The sequence below is a fragment of the Stegodyphus dumicola genome, chromosome 3 (assembly GCF_044657685.1).
Source record: "Stegodyphus dumicola isolate Sdum_Otavi_A_Nest chromosome 3, ASM4465768v1".
Lineage (NCBI taxonomy): Eukaryota > Metazoa > Arthropoda > Arachnida > Araneae > Eresidae > Stegodyphus > Stegodyphus dumicola.
Genome location: NC_140770.1, coordinates 200,992,784 through 201,015,369, shown reverse-complemented (window position 1 = coordinate 201,015,369; position 22,586 = coordinate 200,992,784). Strand labels below are relative to the sequence as shown.

At 33.0% G+C, this 22,586-nt stretch overlaps 1 protein-coding gene across 1 annotated transcript; it reads right to left on the bottom strand.

The window, feature by feature from the left end:
• Positions 1-13,239: 13,239 nt before the first annotated feature.
• LOC118204078 (uncharacterized) lies at positions 13,240-18,855 on the bottom strand. The gene is made up of 3 exons (XM_035376401.2): positions 18,722-18,855; positions 16,137-16,235; positions 13,240-13,780 (listed from the first exon to the last, which is right to left on the bottom strand). The coding sequence occupies exons 1-3, from the start codon at positions 18,725-18,727 to the stop codon at positions 13,400-13,402; spliced, it is 486 nt and encodes a 161-aa protein (XP_035232292.1). The 5' UTR covers positions 18,728-18,855; the 3' UTR covers positions 13,240-13,399.
• Between the last annotated feature and the right edge of the window lie 3,731 nt (positions 18,856-22,586).

Genomic DNA, 22,586 nt, shown 5'->3' with positions numbered 1-22,586 from the left:
CAGTTAAAGTGCGGTTCATGCGTTCAGCTCTCGAATTCTGTTGAGGAGTCATTGGTGCAGAGAATTCTCGTTTAATCCCGCATTCTTGAATATATTTATTAAATTCTTCTCCACGATATTCGAGACCGTTATCAGTCCGAAGGATTTTTATTTTCTTTCCTAGACAATTTTCGACCGCAGCTTTGTATTTAATGAATGCATTTTTCACTTCATCTTTAGTTTTAAGAAAACTGACTTCGACATAACGCGATTTGTCGTCTATGAAAGTAACAAAATAACGCGAACCAGCATGGGATGGGACTCTCATAGGTCCACACAAATTTGAGTGAATCAAGTTCAGTAATTCATCACTTTGAAATTTTGATTCTTTTTGAAAGGTTTGCGCAGTTTGTTTACCTCGGATACAGACTTTGCAGTCTTTTAGAGATTCAGTGTTATTAAAATTTAAATTTCTAACCATGTTATCAGATTTAAGTCTTTTCAAATCAGACTCATTTAAATGACCTAATTTAAGATGCCACTTTACAAAATCACTTACCTGTGCTATTGCAGCTGTTTCAGTGCTTGGATCTATATAATAAAGATCACCATGACGAATAGCCTGCACTAGTATAGATCCGTTTGGTTCTATTATTCTAGCATGCCGTTCTGTAAAAATCACTGAACGATTATTTGCAGTAGCTTTAGATGTTGACAGCAAATTACATTTTAATTCCGGAACACATAACACATTTTTGAGCGTAAGTTTAATTGTCTTATTTCCGTTAGGTACTGTTATAAAGACAGTTCCAATTCCTGTAATTTTTGCTGTTTTGTCAACTGCTAACCTTATGGTTGAATTCATTCGAGGGTGAAATTCTGAAAATAACCTTCTGTCATTGCACATGTGAGATGTACAGCCACTATCTAAGCACCATGAGGAGGTCTTCTGATAAGCATTGTTTACTGCTAAACTAATCTACTCTTCATAATTAGAAGCCATCATAGAACCTTGATTTTCCTTATTTGATTGCGCATATTTTCTATCAGCTACTTTCTTTCTGCATTCAGATGCCTTGTGCCCAATTTTCGAGCAGTAATTACACTTCAAGTTTCGAAAATTTCTTTCAGCTGGAAAATTTTTGTTTGAATTTACCTTCCATTTTTCATTTTTCTTCTGTTCTTGATTTCTTCTTTTATAATCAGTATAGTATGCATTCTGTGAATCTTGAGACGTTTTCCCTTTTCTTGCTTCCCTTTCTTCTAACATTTTGATTTTCAAAGATTCGGGACTAGGTAACTGATCTCTTGATTCGATGGCGCATCTAAAATTTTCAAAATTTTCTGGAATACTATAGAGCAGAAGAATCGATAATAAATCATCAGCTATGTCAATTTCCATTTGTTTAAGCTTATCAACTATTTCGAAGAAATTATTCAAATGTTCAGACATCGTTTCGCTTTCCACCATTTTTCTAAATAAAAGCTGTTTTAATAATGTAGCCTTCTTCGCAGGTCCTTTCGATTCATATACGGCTTTGAGTTTATTCCACACAGCATTTGATATCACACAATGCTTTATATGACACAGTTCGCTAGGATTAATAGCAAGAATTATATCTGCGCGAGCTTTTTGATCAGCTTGGAGCCATTTCTTTTCGTCTTCGGTTCCTTCAGCAGGTTTTAGCGCTTTACCGGTCACATAATCCCAATGGTCGTTTTTAATCAATACTGCTTCTATTTGTAACTTCCAACTGTCAAAATTATCTTTTCCGAGCTTTTCTATAGTAGTCAAATGCGACATAATGTAATACAGTCTCTCACAGCCAAAAAAAAAAAAAAAAAAAAAAAAAAAAAAAAAAAAAAAACAAGATTGAGCGCTATAAAAATAGGCTTAACTGAACGATGATCAGTTCTTACCATTGATTAGACGTAACAGTTCTTGCACTGAATTAGGCTTAAGAGTTCAATGCTCGAAAACTTCAAAATGTTCATTTTAAAATAAGTATTTTGCTAATTAGGCACAGTTGAAACGTTCCTGGGCCCATAACCATTGAAGAAATAAATGGGCCTAAATAGATTGTGATATCAATGAACATTTTTAAGGACAGAGATTAACTTAAACATAGTTGCATACAGCAGAGAAAAAAAAAGGGCGAAGAAGTAAGAAAGATATACATATACATACATACGTAATAAACAGTTACGTCATCATTCACTGCGCGGATAAACGCGAACGGCGCATGCGTCAGGAGAAGCTTTCTTAAGCTAAACGTCGTATTATAATTTATGATACAACACATATATTTTCCCAAAATATTAAAATATTAATTTAATAAAAATGCAATTGTTTATAACGGAGCAAAATTGGCTCACATAAGTGATGGGATACTTACTTTTCCATCAAATATTTATCCAAAAATTTTAGTTTTTAAAAGGTTTTAATATTTTGTTGGATTTCCTTTTACTTTTAAAACATGATTTAATCTTCTTGTGATGGATTCGACTAATTTTTTTGTGATTTCTGGAGTGATTTTACCCATTCTTCTTGAAGCACCGATTTTAATTGTTGTTTTGAAGAAATTGTGTGTTTGCGAATTCTTGATTCCAATTTTTGCCAGATATTCTCTATGGGATTTAAGTCTGAAGATTGTGGTGGTGTTTTTATTATTTCAGGACAGTTATACAGCAGCCAGAGTCTAACGCTCAAAGCAGTGTGCTTGGAGTCATTGTCCTGGTATAATTTAAAATCGTTATGAAGGTTCAATTTTCGTGCTGAAGATTTCAAATTTTGATTTAAAATGTCAATATACTTGTACTGATCCATTATTATACTGTCAATAAAAAAAAAGATTACCAATTCCAGCGGACGACATACACCCTCATACCATAACTCCTCCTCCACCATGTTTTACTGTTGGCACCAAGTTCTGTTTGCGAAATTCTTCCCTGGGTTTTCTCCACATGAAGATTCTACCGTCAGAACCAAATATGTTAAATTTACTCTCATCAGCAAATATAACTTCATTCCAGTAATGAGAATTCTTATTTATGTTGGATTTTGCGAAGGCCAGTCATAGTTTTCTATTCTTTTCACTTACGAAGAATTTTTTCCTGGCTGCTCTACCGTGATATCCAGCAGATCGAATTACTCTTCAAATAGTCTTAGGATTAACAATTACTCCATATAATGCTTGTAAATCAACAGCAACTTTAGGAGCACTCAATCTTGGATTTTTTTTAATATTTCGAACGATAATTCGCTCTATTCCATTGGATAGCTTTGATGGTCGGCCAGGTCTTCTTTTATCCTGATTCATAGGATTCTTTTTATATCGTTTAATGATATTGAAAACTGTTGAATGACTCAAGTTAACTGTTTCAGAAGTTTCTCTAATAGATTTTCCACGCTCAATATGCAAATTATTAACTAATTTTCGAATTTCAAGCAAAGTGTCTTTTCGTTTAGTATTCATGGCTGCATAGAGCTAAAAAACACAAAAATTCCAAAACAAACTGGAGAGAAATACTGCAGACGATTTTATAAATTATTGCCAATTGCTCTTGAGTAAAAATAAAAACCCCAAAAAGTATTTTTATTGTAGTACGTAGTAGTATCTAATGGTGTCCCATCACTTATGTGACTCATTTTTTGCTCCGTTTTAAACAATTGTATTTTTATTAAATTAATATTTTAATATTTTGAGAAAATGTATGTTATGTAATAATTATTACTAAATTTAAGTATGAAACACACCCACAAAAACATTTTACATGTTTTTTAATTTATTTTATTACAGTTTCCTTTTGTAAAGCACAAGTGTCCCATCACTTTTGTGATACACTGTACATAGGTCAAACATAAAACCCTCTCAACCTCAGAATTGATAACCATAGATCTCATATAAAAAAATTTAAAAATAACAGCAATAATCTCACAAAAAATAGTCAGCATACTGCAATTCTAGAGCATTATAATATGCATAATTTTGATAACATAGAAATTACTGTGCTTGATATTGTACCAAACACTAAACTTAGACTGTTTAAGGAATCCATCTATATACTTCAAAAAAGTCACTTTATCCTTACGGACTAAATGCATATCTAAGTCATACCACCAATAGACAGACAGAAGTCTCAATATATGGACAATTCAGATTTTTTAGCAATATAACGACCAGAGGAATCAGAGGAGGTGATTCCAAACACAAAAATTTTTTTTCTACACAAGATCTGAAATTAATAATTAAAAATATTAAAGTAATGAATCAACATTTTCAATGTTTACAAATCATTAAAGACTTAATTATTGACTTCTGCAATTTTAAACTAAAATATAGCAATTTTTTTCACAAAAAACTGTTTTGTACTGTACAATTCAAACACCCTTCTTACGATCAACTAAAAATACCTAGCATTTTTAAAAAATATCAACACTTGCTTCCTGACCACAACTACAAATTAAGCCCTGCTTTAAATTTGAAAAGACCTTAGGTCAACTTGTTATTAACCACCACGAGGTACAAGAAAATAGCAAGTGTAATTGCCAACTACCTCTTTACCAAAAATATGTCGATCCTTTCCACCAACATGTTATAACCGGAGATCTTAACATCATTGAAGACTTAGAATTGCGAGCCCTCTTACAACTTGGAACCAAATTTCGTCCTACTTTCAGTATCAATAAACATTTTTGCCTCAAACATTTCAATCAAGATCTTGATAAATTTATCATCTTAGTTAATGATAAATCAAATTTACCTACTACTACTTTTCTTGAATGGAAAGCTGCACTGATTAAAGAATTTCAACATTTACTTTTCAAGACACCTTCTTTCAACTCTTTACACAATAAGAAACAACTCTATAATCTAATTAAAAACAACAAGATAATTTTATCATTACAAAAATTGACAAAGCTAGCAACAATTTTAGTGTTATTTGAAAAAAGTTTTACTTCGACCTTCTACACAAAGAACTAAATAGTAATTGCACTTACAAAAAAATTACTACCAACACCAAAATTCTTATCGATAGGTTTAACGCACTACATAAAAGACTTAAGATACATCCCCGGAACTATAATAACAGATTTGCAAATCTCTATGCGCTTCCAAAATTTCATAAGTCTTCTATTAAATTCAGGTTTATTGCCAATAGTACCAAAAGTTATTTTAAAGAAATAGATTATCTTTTTGCAAAAAAACTTCGTTTAATACGTGACTTGATTAATAACTATGATTTTAAGGATCTGCATTGCAATTGGATGATTTAAAGTAACGAGCTCGTGATTAAGACAATTAATTCACTTCAAATAGACCGTATACAATGCTACGACTTCGAGAACCTTTATACTACCTTACCACTTGAAGAAATTTATACCAGCTTACTTGCTCTACCAGATATTATTCCACAGATTTCAACAATAATTGATTACGAAAAATGACAACTTTTTCTTTCGAGCGTGCTTTTCAATAATTTTATTCTCTTTAACAATAGCATCTTCAAACAAATTCAAGGGATCCCAATGGGTGGTAATTTTTCAAGCGCTGTCTGTGAATTATTCCTTTTCACAAAAGAATTGACCTTTGTCCGTTCACTAAATAAAGAAGAACATAAATTTTACCAACACATATATCGTTACATTGATGATATCATAGCCTTTAACAACCATAACAAAATAGAAGCTGCTAATATCTACCCGACTTGCTTAAAACTAAATAATACAAATACGGTGCAAAATAATGTAGTATACCTTGACCTAAATATTATAGATTACAATTTTATTAAAGTCTACGACAAGAGGAGAGAATTCACTTTTTCTACACTAAAGTTAACCAACTGGAATTCTAATATTTCCAAAAGAATCATCATTAGCACAATTTTTTCACAGCTACTTAGAAAAAAAAGAATATGTAATACTACAAAACACTTACAAGAAGAAATACTTTACTTCGTCATAATTTTGAAAAATAACCAAATTCCTCATCAAATAATTAAAAATACCTTAAAAAAAGCTGGCATTAACCTTACCAATTTTTAGATAATTTGTTTTGGATAATGAAATTTTATGCTCAAAGCCCAATGGGACGGTATAAAGTGGATGGCTGATTCAGATAATCTAATGTAAAAATTGTATAAATGTACAGATTATTCTCGTAAATACATTTTCTTTCCTCCAAAGATTTTGGCACTATACTTTAATATTATTGTTTTAATAGTTTTAAATTGGTAAAATTCTAATATTATTAACAAATCGGGCCTTTTCCTTTGTCATAGTAGCTTGACCGCCCTCTAGCTTGAAGAATGACGACTTTTATCAACAAATGACTTTCTTCCAATTTACTCTTTCTTTTGTGGCCAAAAATAAGTAATTTTAGCTGAATTAGCCATTTTCACTTATTTGTAGCAGTTATGTTCTTCTAACAACTTGACTGACGCCATTTTGAGTTCTTTCCGTGTCTTTTCACGTCTGTCACACCCTCTATAAAAGAAGGGGGGAACAGGAGTTCCCGCCAAAACTACAATCTCAGCCCATTGGCCTATGCAGTTGTAATTGTTTCTCCCACCTACGTCACACGACGAGAAGGAAGGTTGGTAGGACACGGAGGGGATTTGCACCCTTTTCAAATTTTTTCGCGATGCTAAGGACGGCACCTTACAGGTCAGTTTTTTCGTTTCTTTTGTCTGTATGTTTTTTTTTTTTTTTTGGGTCCTAATAAGGCCCAACGACGTTAGTTTTCTTGCTAATTTAATTGCATATTAATTTGACTACAGCACCATTCTCTTTTTAAAAGTTCTATCTTCTTTAAGCTGTGCAGGACCAGCCCGTACGTTGTAATTTTTTGACTAATAGCAAACCGCTATTTATTTTATTTTGATTTTAATTTTACATAGCTCGGAGTTGCAATTACATTCTTAACACCCTAATGTGTTTTTCAGCGGACGCGTCGGGAAAAAGGAACAGAGCAGTGAAGCTCCAAAAAAGATTTATTTGGGACTATTCATGTTTTATAAAAAAAAATTTAGCGCATCAAATAGGAGCTTCAATGGTCTGTTTCGGCGAAACGCGTAATGGTATTTGGCCTAGTTCGTACATTCAGTCATTTTTCCCTTGAAAAGCCTGGCAGAGGGTACGAGTGGGTTAATTTACCATTTTCCGCTTTGTAATTATTGTATTTTTGTATTTTAGCAATTTATGTTTTCATTATAATTTTTGCATTTTATGTTTTGGTATATTTTTTTCCGTCAATCTATATTTTATGCGTATTAACTTTTCATATATATTTTTTCCGTCAATCTATTTTTTATGTGTATTAACTTTTCACATATCACAACGGTCAGATATTTTTTCGTGCATTCGCATGTCTTCCAACATTAATATTAACGGTTTTTTTCGCGTGTTTACAGTTTTTTTTTCCAGTTTTTCCAGATAAGTTTTTTAAAAAAATCTTCTTAGTTCATATTTTAGTAATACAGCATTGAACTATTTCGTGGAGCTACAGCTCCTGGTAACTTTTTAGCAAGATCGCTGCAATGTTTCTACCTACTATTATTTCATATCTTTTTGCAAATTTATGCGCAAAAAAATTTTTTGAGACCAAATAGGTCTTACGTCTCATTACTAGTTAGCTTTACAATTTCTATTTCAATTATATATATATATCTACGCTGTTACTCGGTTCAATGATCTCAGTTTCTTTACTCTATAAATCGTGCATTTTTTGCTTTAAAAATGATTGAATTATGTTGTTCTTATGTTCCGGTTAAAGATTTTACGCCTTTAATTAGTCTGCATGCGATAGTTGTAGAATTACCAATAATTTACCAATAGAATTACCAATAATAAAGTGTTGTTTAAGTGCGGCTAAGCCTAATGGCTGCTAACAACCATATTTATTTACATTTGAAACTTAGCAAAAATAGTGAATTAAGTCAGTTTCTGCAATTTCAGTGTTTTTGTGCCGACTAAGACTGAAAGTAAACTTTCAGTTTTGTGCAATGAAAAATCTGGCTTTTTGCCCGCTGGCTGAATTGTTTGTTTTTGCGTAAAAACTCTAATTTTAATTATTTTAACTGTATTTGGTATTTTATGTTTCTCTATATTTTTCAATTTTTAATGAAGCTATTTTGAGGTTTTATGTATTTTTGCCTTGCCGCGAAGTGAGAACTGAATTAAATGAATAAGAAATATATCTGATGAAATTCGAGGAAATAAGTTTAAATGAAATGCATATAACTTAATAGGCTCTTACCAGGAAGTCATGTGATCGCATCAGGTTTTTAACTTTCTTGTACGAAGTAAAAAAGATGTATTGTAATCGCGAAAATTTTCAGGCATCATATTTCAACGAAAATATCCATTTTGACCGCTATCGAATGCAATTTAACGATGTTTCTGCGTGACATCTGTACGTAAGGGCAGAATAAAAGACTCTTTTCCCCCAAAAGAACCATAAAGCAGATTTAAAATTAATTCTGAAGAGAATTTTTTGTGGCGTCGTTTTCGTACGTACGTATATACGTTCGAGTAGCCTCAGAACGTTGAAGTTTTGTATATAGGACTGCTATAACATGTAGATGTGCACCTCGTATTTTGGTTGCAATCGGCCGCATCAAACGTATATAAATATACGTATACATATATCTGTTAACCGTCTCAGAGATCTCAGTTAATTTACTCTTATATGTTTGTAAATTGTGCATTTTGTGCTTTAAAAATGATTGAATTATGTTGTTCTTATCTTCCGGTTAAGGTTTTTATGCCTTTAGTAAAATCTGCATGCAATATTTGGGGAGTTATCAACAATTTAAAAGTTGTTTAAGTGCAGGTAAGCCTAATTATTTTTGCGATGGCGGACATGTTTGTTTACATTTCAAACTTGGCAAAATAGCGGATTTGTTACCAATCTAGAGAAACTAAGCATCGCAATAACAAAGATAACTTCTTTTTCTATTACTGCGAATTAAATCATGTTTAATCCATTCTGGAATTTATTCGAGGAAATAAGTGTTTAAGGTTTACTTCGTAATTTTTAATATAGATATTTTGAGTTTTTATGTATTTTTGCCTTGTCAGGAAGTGAGAACTGAATTAGTTGAATGAGAAATACTGAATCGTCTGTAAAAAACTGTTTCTTTTTTGTTTCGTTTGCTTAATTTATTTTATACATCGTTTTAGACTTATTATAGTATTTGAATAGAACATGTGGCAACGATTAGATAATTCTTTAAATGCTGTAAATTTATATGCATTCTGAATTATGATATTGTTACGAATTTGGTATTTAAAAGCTAATGTTAGTGCAATTATAAATTAAATGGTTTTATTTCTCGCGCAGTGCAGCGCGTGACGAATATTAAAAGAAAGCTAAGCCGGAAAATTGAAAATACAAGAGCGCGTGCATTAAATAAATAAATATCTCTTTTTGATTTCGAGAAAGTACTGGAAAATTCTAGCGCGTGATTTTAAAATCTTATAAAAGGAGGAAAACATCTCAGTTTGTAGTAGTTGCTTAGTTTGTTGTTGTTTAGAAAACTGCCGTTGTTGATTATAGCGAATTCGCGGATTAGCGTTCTTTAGCTGTTTTGAATTACGTTCTATTGTACATTTAAGTAGTTAAAAGATAACTACTGTGAGATATTGTGATACTGCATGATAATTTGAGAAAATTTAAGCATTTCTGTTGTGATAATAATAAATTTTTGTTCATTTTTCATCGGACTTGTGCATTCATTTCATAACGAACCCGTACGCACGCAACAATATGAACGAAATGTAACGCTGTTAAGTGAACCTAGCGCCAGAGTGTCGCTATGGTAAACAAATATAGTGAATTTTAAAGAGTGCATTTATTCTATTGTGGTTTATGCGCTATCGACGAAGTAGATTTAATTCAATAAGTTTAAATGAAATGCAAAAAAAAAAAAAAAAAAAATGCGTATAATTTAATATTCCGTACAAGGAAGTCATGTGGTGTACACATCAGATTTTTACATATGCATATCTCATATTTAAAGAGGAGTGGGTGCGTATTTGTCTTTCATACAAATCTAAAATTTTATTGCAGTCTTGATGAAATTCAGTACACTTGACCTTCAAAACAAGAGGAAGATTACTGTATGCATAAGATTTCTCAAGAACATTCTCACGTGGTCCACACCTAGGGCGTTTATATTAGAAAAGGGTATTAGAACACTCATTTTGCGTACACATTACACATCTCAGGTTCACGTCACCGTAAATGCTATTGCGCTATTAGAAGAATTCATACATGCCGAGTAAGGATGTCGTATTTTTTTTACAAAATATAAATATTTATATTTCGAAAAAAATTCAGTTTTGATATCATGTCACCTATCTTACGTTCCCGTCGCCGTTGTTGCACTCCTGCTATCTGTTCTTACTAAAAAGGTTTAAATGGCGCTTTATTCGTTTGTTCTTGAGAAGAGTGTAGAACGCTTTAGAAGACTAAAGTACTTTTGTCGCAGAATCAGAATTTAAGTCCACTCTCTGTAAGCTATCGCCAACATTCCCAAAACGGTGAAGAAATGGGCAAAAGTGGATGGCGATTCCCCCTCCCGAAGGAAAAGCCGGAAACGATAACAAAGCAAATACTGTTCTTACTAAAAACTGTTAAATGCCGCCATGTCTTTAGAGCAATGTAGAACTTTCCAAAACAGTGCTGAATATTTAGAGCACAATTTAAATGCGCGAAAAGCTGTTAAAGCTTTTCGCCAATAGATCGAAAATAGGATTTCTAAAAAAACTACCTCTGTCCCCTTAAATGAAGCCGCTTCTTTCTGCGTAAAGCCCGGGTAATGCCAGATACTTCAGCTAGTACTAAATGAATTAGCATTTCTCTAAATTAATTTCATTTGGAATTTCAGATTTTGTCATAAGAGAGGAGGGCTACACTGCTCAAAGGAGTCTCTGACTCACAAATCGGCACTGGCTGCATCAGGTATTGCCCGCCTCGCAAATGTAGATTCATTGACTCCTTGATCTATAGTGGTTAACAATGTCGGCTGCCATAGCGTTAGGCCCGATCGAGTTCGAATCCTTGAGAAGACATGGATATTTGTAAGTGTATAGTGTCCTGTAAGACATGGGAACCTCTAGAATGCTGGGGAATTTAAAAATTTCGAGTGGTTCGATGATTCGTTTTAAGAAGAGGAGGGAGGTCCGCGAATCCGTTCCCCAAGGATTCTCCACCACAATTGCGGTGCAGCTGCGGAATTAGTGTGATGGGACTATCTATACCTGCACGACCTAATGATAAAATTTAGGTGTTCTACATGTACCTGTGTTACCTTCAAAAATTATAATTTGCTCAGTCGAATACGGCAAAGAATACAGGGCTATCTTATTTATTTCGCAGTTTGATCTATTTAAATTAGTAATTCATCACTTTGACTAAAATATCGATGCTCTAACTTGTGTTTCAAATTTCTATATCAGTTGTTGGCACTTTTCATTCCTAAGGGAATTTATATATATTAGAACATTTAAACAATTCCTATTTTTTGTTGCAAAAGACTACATTTCTTTATTTAATCTTATACTTGAATAAGTTCCATATTTCTTTGTTTCGGAGTTTAAGGATGCCACCTCCCGAGGAAAAAAAAAGTGGGGGGGGGGCTAAGATATTTGAGTTTTTATTTTTCGAAACATATTTTTGGAACTGTGTTTACTTTGATTATGGCAACGGACGTGAGGTCTATCAGCCTAAGAGAAGAAATGTCTTTCGTGGAGGAAAACATTCTAAAGGAGACTGGCTCTTATACATGTTACACATGGGGGAAAACACGAAAACGCCCATGCTGCCAGCCCGTTCGCCTGGAATCGAGCCCAGGCCGAACCATCAGTATTCAGCCACTTTACCTATGGCCGGCTACTATTTATAAAAACTTACACATATAATTTGTATAATCTAAATTTTATGTTCTCATTAATTCATAAGATTTTCGTTGTTCTCTGAAGAAAGCATTTTTTGTGAAATTTATTTCAGGGAATTTTAAAACACTTTGGCTTTCTTTTAAGTTCCATTTATTCCCTATTTACGTCAGATTTACTTTCGAGATTGTGTTTCTTCCAGTACAAATTTTTAGTCGTTAATATTTTATGAAACTGAATGTTTTTCTCAGTGAACTTGTTATGTTGGGAAAATAGTACCTTTTATTACAAATTTACTATTTATTTTAACTTTAATATTTTTACAAAAATATCATAATGTGATGTTTTTGTTAACTGTTTGATTTCTGCGGCATTAAATATATTAAAGTACATTAATGTTTAAAGGCGATTAAATTTTCGATTTCATGGCACAAAATTTAGGATAGCTAGAGGTTCCTTTGTCATGACAGAACTAACATTTAAATTAGCAGAAGGTGTCTTTAATAGTTTGGTTGGAGACTTTTAGTAACGCTAAAATTCTCCAGAGTTGATAAAATAGTCTGTTTGACAAAACCTGTTTTTTAATTTCTTGATTTCACAAATATTTTACGATAACTTAAGGAGAAGAATTTATGTTTAACATCTCGAAAAATCTTACAGCTAAGAAATTTATATTAATTTTTTTAATTCTGCAATTCTTAAATAATTATTTCTTTATCTAATTACTCGTTAAATTTTGCTGGAAAATTAAAAGATAATAATAAAAAGTTGTGTTTCGACATTTTTAACACGTTCGCTGTCGAGCGACATTATCAAAAATGGTTCCACCACGCCAATAAATTTTAATTAATTGTAAAATAAAAGTACAAAACCTGTATTTATGGAAAAGATATTGAATTTTGATAATTTTTAATTGCTTTATTAACTATGCGAGTTATATCGTAGTCGGTTTTTGCGATAAAATGTTTTATGACAGCGCCAACTACGAGTATACTCGTAACGAGTGTATTCGTAGTTGGCTGTTGCTTGTAACAAAAATTCATTACTTTTACAACAGTTATTATAACAAATATTATTATAAATTTCTTGATTATTTTTACAGTTCTTACGTTATTTACTTTATTTATATTATATTTATTAATTATAATAAATCTCTTGAATTGCGCCAAATTGTTTTTTTTTTTTTTTTTCCTAATCTCCACGGCCAATTAATTACCTTCAAAGAGCATGAAAATACTACGAGTTTTGATTGTATGTTGCAAACCAAAAACAACGTTCTACGAATTAACTCCTGGCTGGCAGCGAACGTGCCAAAGAAAAAATAATGTGTTATTAACTAGAAATGATAATAGATAACCACATTGTTTTAAAGTCACATGATGCTATTTATTCAGGAAAAGAATTGAAAAGGAAAGCCACAACCTGGAAGTACAACATAGTGTTAGTCGACCTTTTCCGGAATCCATGCTAGTCTCAACCAGACAAACGTGAAAGATCTTAAAACACTTTTAAAAAAAATTTCTAATAGTATCCGTATTCATTCGGCTGGTTTCTGGCTACGTCCAACTGTGGGTTGTAACTTCTTGTATTGGCTAGAGGTGCAGTAAATGATACTTGCCTTTGACGGGCATAACCGTATCCTGCACTTCGTAGTCCTCCATCCTGATATCCAGAAATGCCTTGCTGTTGATAAACATTACGGACGGGACCTTGTGTAGCTGACCAGTCCGCTGCTGGACTTGCTGAATACTGTAGACCTCTTACACTGCCACCAGCACCCCTTTGTAAGAATCGACCACCACGCTGTCCTCCGTAAATGTTACCTGATTCTTGATATATCGTTTCTCTATAGTCCGGTCTTCCGGAAATGCCTAATCTTGGAGAGCTGTAACTGGAGATCCCCTAATTGAGGAGGAAAAAAGAAACTTAAAATTTATGCTAATTGATATATATATGAAAATACATAAAAATTTTCATAACCAGATGGGTACTTGCGTACTATCCCGTCGACCATGAAACTGTCACAAAGCAGCGCGATTTAGAGCCAATTATAGATAATCGTCACACAACACAGTCATAACATCTACGCTTTCGTTTGACTTAATCCCAATTAATTTCCGATAAGTCGCCTTTGTTTTTATAAACAAAGACATAAATCAAATTTCATTGCTATATTTTTTCTCTCATTTTGAAAAAACAAATTATTAAAATTTGGGAACTGTCTTCTACGAAACAGCAAGCAATAGATCATTTTCAAAGTTATGGGACGCTACCATCAAAAATGTGTCTATCAATGGACGTGATATGGCTGACAAAACAGTAAGAGATTGGAACAAGTACTTGCCTAATTGTTGCTTTGCCTAATTTTATGTTTTACTTTGGCGTGTTTCTCTTCTTTCTTAGTAAATGATATGTAATCGTAAACATATAAATCCCGTTGGAGGAAATTGACGATATCAAATTATTCATGAACAAGCTTGAACTTTAAAGAAAAGAAAACGTTACGCGCTGATTTTGCAAAAAATATTTGCAACAGAAGAATTTTTTTAGAGGTACGATACTTGATGAAATGAATATTTGATCATCCTATCTACAGACACATCGCAATTTCTTCCATGCGAATTGTTTATAAAATGCACATGATCCATAAATTAAGGCTTACTTTTTATGTTCTTCAGGAAAATGGTTTTATTTAAATCTTCAGCATAATTTATTACCAGCGCTTGAGATCTTTTTAGTATTCGGTCATTGAAAGAAAATTTAATTTACTTTTGCATATTTCTGCGTTTTTTTGGTTAAGTGCAGATGAAGGTTAAAAAATACAGGCAAAAAGCTAAGGTCCCAATCACATTATGTTTCGGCTACGCGGGACTTGACGTCGAAAGGAACAATTCTCAGAACCCGCACAATTCCAGGAAACACAGGTAGCTAGGTACCATTCTCACTTACTACAAAGACTTGAACGCGAAACAGTAATCGATAATCGCTCAAATCGGGATCGCGTGATCTTTCAGAAGAGAACTTTCGTCTGATTGGTTGTCTCTACCTGGTATCCGAGACATTTTTGGTGAGGTTTGAAAAAAATCCCGCGTATCCGCAAGCATGCTTCCGTAGCTAGGCGGGACTTCGCTTCAGGCGGGGATCTTTTTTTCTAGGAATACCCCCGTCTAAAACAGTGCTACCAGAATCTCTTTTCTCAGAAAAGTCCCGTCTAGCAGGGACTGTAGCCATATGTGATAACCTCTTATAATCGTAAAGCAACAGTAATTCGTGCATGGTCTAGCTTTCAACCTGCTGAAAAAGTTAATTAAAAGATATTCTTGGGGATTTTCTGGGGAACGTAATTCATTTACATCTATACAAATTCATTGTTTAGTCCAAAGTTGGCCAAACTTCATGTCAGTAAGAGCCGCATGTTTGAATTCAGGAATGTTCGAGAGCCGCATCTAGATTTTTCTAAAAGCCCCAAGTTCATATTTACATCATTATAGAAGTAGTGGAGTAGGTTTTAAATAGATAGAAATCCCTGATAACTTTGTAAAATGAGTCTAAACTAAATAATTACTTCTTTTTGGACACTGAATAGTTTTAGTTTACAATATTTCATGCATATATTTTATATGCACGAGCCGCACAAATTGCCTGCAAGAGCCGTATCAGGCTCGCGAGCCGCACTTTGGCCACCCCTGGTTTAGTCTATTATGGCAAAGCATTTGAAAACTGTAAGTCTAAAAATGCCTTTGCGGTGGACTGTTTAAGGAAAACCGACTAAGTTTAAGGTCACTAGGAAAACCATGAAAATAGCCATGAGCGGGCAGCAGTTGCATGGGCTGAACTCACTGAATTTAATGGTTTTAGCCACTCGGTCTGTGCTGGGTTCTTTTATCAGAAATACATCATGACTTTTAGACTAATAGATGCCGGATGCTTTTCTAAAATCAAGAAGCAAACTATTTCCATCTATAATATGTCATTTCATCAAATTCATAACAAATCCAATAGTAGTATCTAATTCAGTCAAATAATTAGTTGAATTGTTTGTGAAAAAAAAAGTGTTTATGCGAAATGTTCGTTTAATGGCCGAGACATAAATACAAGTAATTGTATCTTAATTTCATGTTCGCCATGTATGTGCAAGAGAACTTTACTTCGCTTTCACTGTAATGTAATGCGAGTTAACCACATTTTCAAACCATTACAGTCGCGATTAATTTATGGTTCATAAACGGTTGGAAAATAATAATAGTAAACTTCTTACCCGAGTTAATCCAGGACTGTAACTTCTTGCCAATGGCGCGGCAGCCAAAGCATGACTCACAGCCAAAGCTACTGATAATGTCACAGATAAAAGAACACCCTGTAATAAAACGTTAAAAATCAGTTAAAAAAAAAAAAAAATTCTTTGCTTCATTCTTTCTTATGATAGGGTTCATTGCGGGGTAGGAAAATTAATCTTCAATTAACATATCTAACTGTAATTCCTCCTGATAAGAAACTGGAACTTGCCGCCCAGTCGGTATAGTGGTCAGGGAAGCTGATTGCCATGCCGAAGGGCATGGGTTCGAATCCCGAAGAAGGCATGGTTGTAACTGTCCGTCCCTTCATAGGAAAGGCGATGGTGGCATACCTATTAGGTACCTCCATAATAAAGAGACTACCACATCCGGCCTTGTATAGATTAATGGACTGGGTTACATTTGTAATTGTTCACAATCTGTAATTGCAGGGAAAAAAAAAAAAAAAAAAAGAACTGGAACTTTAAAAGGAAACTGCCCAAATACTTCGCAGTGTCTATATTATATGAAGGGAGGGCAGGAAGGTTGAAGCAAGACCAACACATATGTATTCCAGTAGGTATATGAGGTATCTCCGAAACTAGCCGACTTCCGTCCCCTTTTGAGGAAAAACATTCCAGGAGGCGATCCTGGGATCCCACCTTTTTTTACCTACATCTAATAACCTCTTGAGGGGACGGCTTCCTTATCACGCGAAAACTATACGTTTCAAGCATCCATGCCTTCACCGAGATTCGAAGCCCGTCCATCGGTACGGCAGTCAGCATCACTAACCGCTATACCTTCTGGGCGGCTGGAAGAGAGAGAAGAAAGATTACGTTAAACAAAATTTTATTATTGTCCTTTAGAATCTGGAATATGTCATTATTACAGATTTAATATGCAATATGGTGGCAAAGCTGTACTTACGTATTAACGCAACCACATTAGTAGAAGTTCCCAAATTTTCAGAATATGCCAAACTCTGGCAAGCATCCGCGTAATCGCTCTTCTGGCAGCCATATTCATGACAATTCTTCAGTCAAGCAACGCCGCCATTTTCGTATGCGTTCTTTTTTGTTCTAGTACAAGTTCCATCGATTTTTTTTTTAACAAATCATAATATTTTTTGCTTTAGTATTAAAATACGAGATTGTGAAATTTGTCAGTAGTAGAAGAAATTGGAGTAAAAGTGTTGCAATAATGCAGAATTTTGGTGAACATTTTCTAAAGAGAACGACGAGAAAATGTGTTTCTTGGATATCCGCATTTGCCGAGGTTTGCACGCAGTCGAGTCTCCGCAATTCTCTGATTTTTTTAAAAAGCAAAAACAGATCGCTTAGAAGGAATAGCGCAAAAAAAATCGTAGGAAGATTTGAATAGGAATGCATTTTATTTTTTTAATGTTTCTCGTAATCATTTATTTAATAATTAAAATTTATGTTTCAAATTGTTAAAGTATGTTTTTTTTTTTCGTATGTTAATAATGTTTACTATCATACTATAAATATCGATAGTTTCGGAATCTTCCTAAAAAAAAAGGGGGGCGAAAAGTACAAACTTGCACCCGATAAGTAGTTGCGTTAAGTACCAGCAAAGCATGTTACATTATTAATACTTTACGTATTATATAACTACTACTATACTTTATGTATTAAAATACGAGATTGTGAAATTTGTCAGTAGTAGAAGAAATTGGAGTAAAAGTGTTGCAAGAATGCAGAATTTTGGTGAACATTTTCTAAAGAGAACGACGAGAAAATGTGTTTCTTGGATATCCGCATTTGCCGAGGTTTTGAGGTTTAATATGTTACTACTTACTTACTATATATTATATTACATATATGTTACATTATTACTATTTTATGCAAAAATTATATGGAGTCAAAATAAATAAATTAATAGTTTTGTGGAATTTGAACGAAATCGTTAAATTTAAGAATCGTTAACTGCAGCATGTAAATTTAATTTGAAACTAAAATTGTTCTTCCAAAACAATCACATATTTTAATAATAGGCACAGCTGCAATTATAAAATGAAAGAGGAACTGATAAAAGAAAGAACTAAGCTAACTTTATATTTTGGTTATTTTCAAAAAAATTAATGGAATTAATTCTTAGGCTTGTTAGCAGTTAGTCTGAATTGTTAATAACATTATACATGAAATCAAATTTTATTTTGGCATTTATTTGAAAACAGAAAATAAAACGTTAATTTGAGTGTTTTGGTGCACAATACTGAAAATATTTCCTCTGTATTTTTATTTAAAAACTGGATAAGGTGTTTAAAAACAGGTTGCTTAAATGAGAATGTTTGGCAAGATAAATAAATTTAAAATACAAAAACAAAGAAACAAATTAAAAGGAAAACGTTGGGCAAAATTAACACAAATCAATTAAATCACGTGTCGAAAACTATTTATTATAACATTGGAGATAAATTTATTTGTTATAATAATCGATTATTAAAATATGCGATAACCAGTTTAGATGAAATTACTTATAATCAGTTTTCGATAATATTAACAAAATTCTTCTAAATCATTTCATATATGAAAAGCATACTTACCTTCATGATTTATATTTTGCTAAGTACTTCCTGAAGCTTACTAAACCACTCCTAATAGAATACTAAAGTTTTCAGATCACTCTCCTCTTTTATATTGCTTTAAAAGAAAAAATAATAATAATAATGCATATATCATTAACACTTAGTGAATTTTTTTCAAATCACGTGAAAGTAAAACGCTAGTGTTACGACGTTTTGAAAGGAAATCCGCAGTAATTTCTCTCCCCTGTCCAAGGACAAAAAGGTTATAGAATATTGTAGGTCATCTTCGATTCGAATGTAGGTAGAATTATATTTCTCTCAATGAACTTGATTTTAAGTCGTCAGCTTTCGGTTTCGTTTCGTTAGCATAGGAAATAACTGCTTAGATGAAATCATCTAGTATTACAATTTTAGGAAAAACTTAATGCCATCAACGCATGATTTTTTTCCTCGATGCAAGTTGCATCGTATATTTTAGTATTGGTAAAATGAAAATAACGCCTTGCTTAATTGAACACACACTGCCTCATGGGAGATAAAAATCTTTGATTTGGGGCAATGGCAACCCATTTTTTTTCCCCCCTTAAATCGCTGAGCTCGTGTAGTAAATTTGAAAAACAAATATCTTGCGCTTTACTGATTAACAACATATTTTTTTCAAAGAGTTTTCTGATTAAATTTGAAAGATACGTTTTGCCGAGTGGTAATACATTGCTCTTAAGTTGCTGAGTTTATTAATAAAAGAAATCATTAAATTTTCGCAGAACAGGAAATAAAAAAAAACTCAAAATTTGGGCTAGCAGGAGCACATTTTCGGATCGGGGTCTAAAGTGTGTTCAAAATTTGGTGACTGTAGATGCAGCCGTTTTTTCACAATGCGAGAAACATACATAATATATTCTTCATTATTTCACAATGCGAGAAACATACATAATATATTCTTCATTTTAGGTGTTTCTTTACATCAAACTTTACTTTACTTTAAAACAGGGATGTCAAACTCATAGGTACACTTGGGCCAAACAAAAAAGGTTTAACTTTAGGCGGGCCGAAAAAAAAAATCAATATTCATAGAAACGTAGATTTATTTCGAATAATACAATAATTTATATATATATATTTATATAGACAAGAACAAGAAAAATTTAATGTTTACGTCCTGATACTTGACATCTCTTCTCTGCTATTATCGTTCCTATTTCGGGAGAAATTTTGTTTGCAGTGATAACTTTCAACGCTGACCCAAGGTGAGCATCATTAATACGGTTTCTAATAGGAGACTTATTACCTTTTATGACTGAAAATAACTGCTCGCACCGATAAGTGCTACCAAACATGAAAATAATTTCATATGCGAATTTTCGAGTATTTTCAAACCTGGCTGGTAAATATTTGTAAAATTCAGGCACGCCCACTTCAATGAATTTTGCTTTCAAATTTGAGTTGCATTGAATCTCGATCACCTCCATTTGCATATGGCTGGGTACTGAGTCAATACTTATTGAGAAAATCGAAGAAAACAAAAAAAATTTGTCTTCGAGGGAACTAAAATCATTAAACCTCGTTTCAAATTCAGTTCTTAAATTTGCAATTTTTTCTGCGTATTTTTGATACGAACAAGTATCATCTAAACTTGATTTGTTCATGCTGCACGTCGGGAAGTGCGTCAAATCTTCATTTTTAAGTTGTTTTTCCCAAAGAACTAGTTGACATTTGAATGCTTTAATTATGTCAAACATGTTCGTAATGATATGATCTTTTCCTTGTAACGATAAATTTAAATCGGTTAAGTGTTTGGTTATATCAACCAAGAAAGATAAATCTTGTATCCATATTGGATCGTAAAACAAACTTACGTCTTGATTTTTCGTTTTTAAAAACTGACATATTTCTTTTTTCAAAGCCCAGAATTGCTTGAGAATCTTGGAGCAAGATAACCAACGTACCTCGGTATAGTAGGACAAACCCGAATATTCACTATCTAACTCACTTAAGAAAGCAGTGAATTGACGCTGATTTAAACCTCGAGATCTGATAAAATTTATAATTTTTTTTATATATGACAAAACATTCTACATATTTATTACTTTCGTGCATAGAACTTCTTGATGTATAATACAGTGCATATGATGAATGTTTGAACCGTGAATTTCACCAAGTTTTTTTCTTAGTAATGCTACGAAGCCCTTGTTTTTCCCTGTCATTGATGGAGCGCCATCTGTAGCTACAGAATTTAATTTTGCCAAAGGTAGATTGTATTTCTGCAGAAGTCCAAAAACACAAGTAAATATATCTTCTCCTGTGGTAGTACCAGGCATCGGTATTAGTTCCAGTAATTCCTCAAAAATGTTAAAATTCTTGTCACAAGAACGAAGAAACACTGCTAATTGAGCTTTGCCACTAATGTCCGTGCTCTCGTCACAGGCAATGGAGAAACTTTCGAAACTAGATGATTTTGCTTTGATCTGATACCTTAAATTCGCGGCTAAATCAGTAACTCTTTCCGCAACTGTATTTCGAGACAATGAAATTGATTGAAAAGCCTTCACATTTCCAGGACAAACAATTTCTCCAGCTTTCATTAGGCATTCCTTGATGAAATCACCGTCAGTAAAAGGCTTCGAATGTTTAGCTATCAACTCGGACAAGACGTAGCTTGCATGTACCGCCGCTTCACTTTCTTGCAATACTTTACTAAACATAGACTGTTGCCTTTTTCACTCCTAACTTGAGCTCTTTCCACTTTTCTTCTCTCATTAATCCTTCGTAATTGTTATATTTCGATTTGTGTTGTTCGTAATGACGTTTAATATTATATAACTTTGGTACATTAATAGTATTACTACATATCAAGCAGATTATTTTATCTTTTATTTCACAGCAAAAATATTCTAATTCCCATTTTACTTGGAATATTCTATGTTCGTCAGCGATTTTTCGTTTAATTTTACTACCACTTGGTTTTGATATAGACATACTGAATACAAAGGGCTGGAATAAACACGGTTAACGTTAAAAAGTTAACAAAAATTTATTCTTTCCACAAGAGATAAATCAAAATGCTGAAATATTTCTTCAAAAATATTCTAACAATATCACAAAATGTCAAACGTTTAGCAAAAATCAATTCAAAACAGAGAAACTAATTCTATCTCACAGCGAAATCGCTACAAATCAATCACAGCATTAAGTAAACAAACAGTTCGCTAGAACTACAGCTACTACTGAGATGAGTTGTTTGTTCTCGGCTTTTATAAGCTTTATAATTAATTTCTCGAATATACTGGAATCATCTATAAATATCTGGATTTTTGTGGATGGCAACAGCAATTACGAGATATTTATTTATTAGGTATTAAATGCACGCACTGTTTTATTTTTAACCTTCCAACGCAGCTGTCTTTTCAAAAATCGTCTGCGTTGCTAAGGCAACATGAAGCAAATCTAATTACAATTCTAAATAAAAAAACTAACTAAATAAATAACTATGAAATCCGTAACAATATGAATTAAGTAATAATTAATAATAAAGCAAAGTGCATGCACATGTATGCACCAATATATCGTACAAAACTATGATTGGAAAACTGAGACCATGAGTTCGGCCACATTCGGCTATCAGGGGATGCGTACAAGTTCTGAGTGCACGTGTTCCCCAAAAGCCGAAGGTAGCTGAACGCAAGCTACTCACACGCATTTGTAATTTAAGTAGTGTGTGTGTCAGCTCGCTGTGAGTAATCTAACAACACTGAATAAATTATCGTTAATTACTTAGCAGTAAACATTTCATTTTTTTCTTCGTCGGTAAGTTATTTTATTATTATATATTATTATTTGCCGATATATTGGCCGGCCCGCAAAAATATTTGATGTCAAACAATGC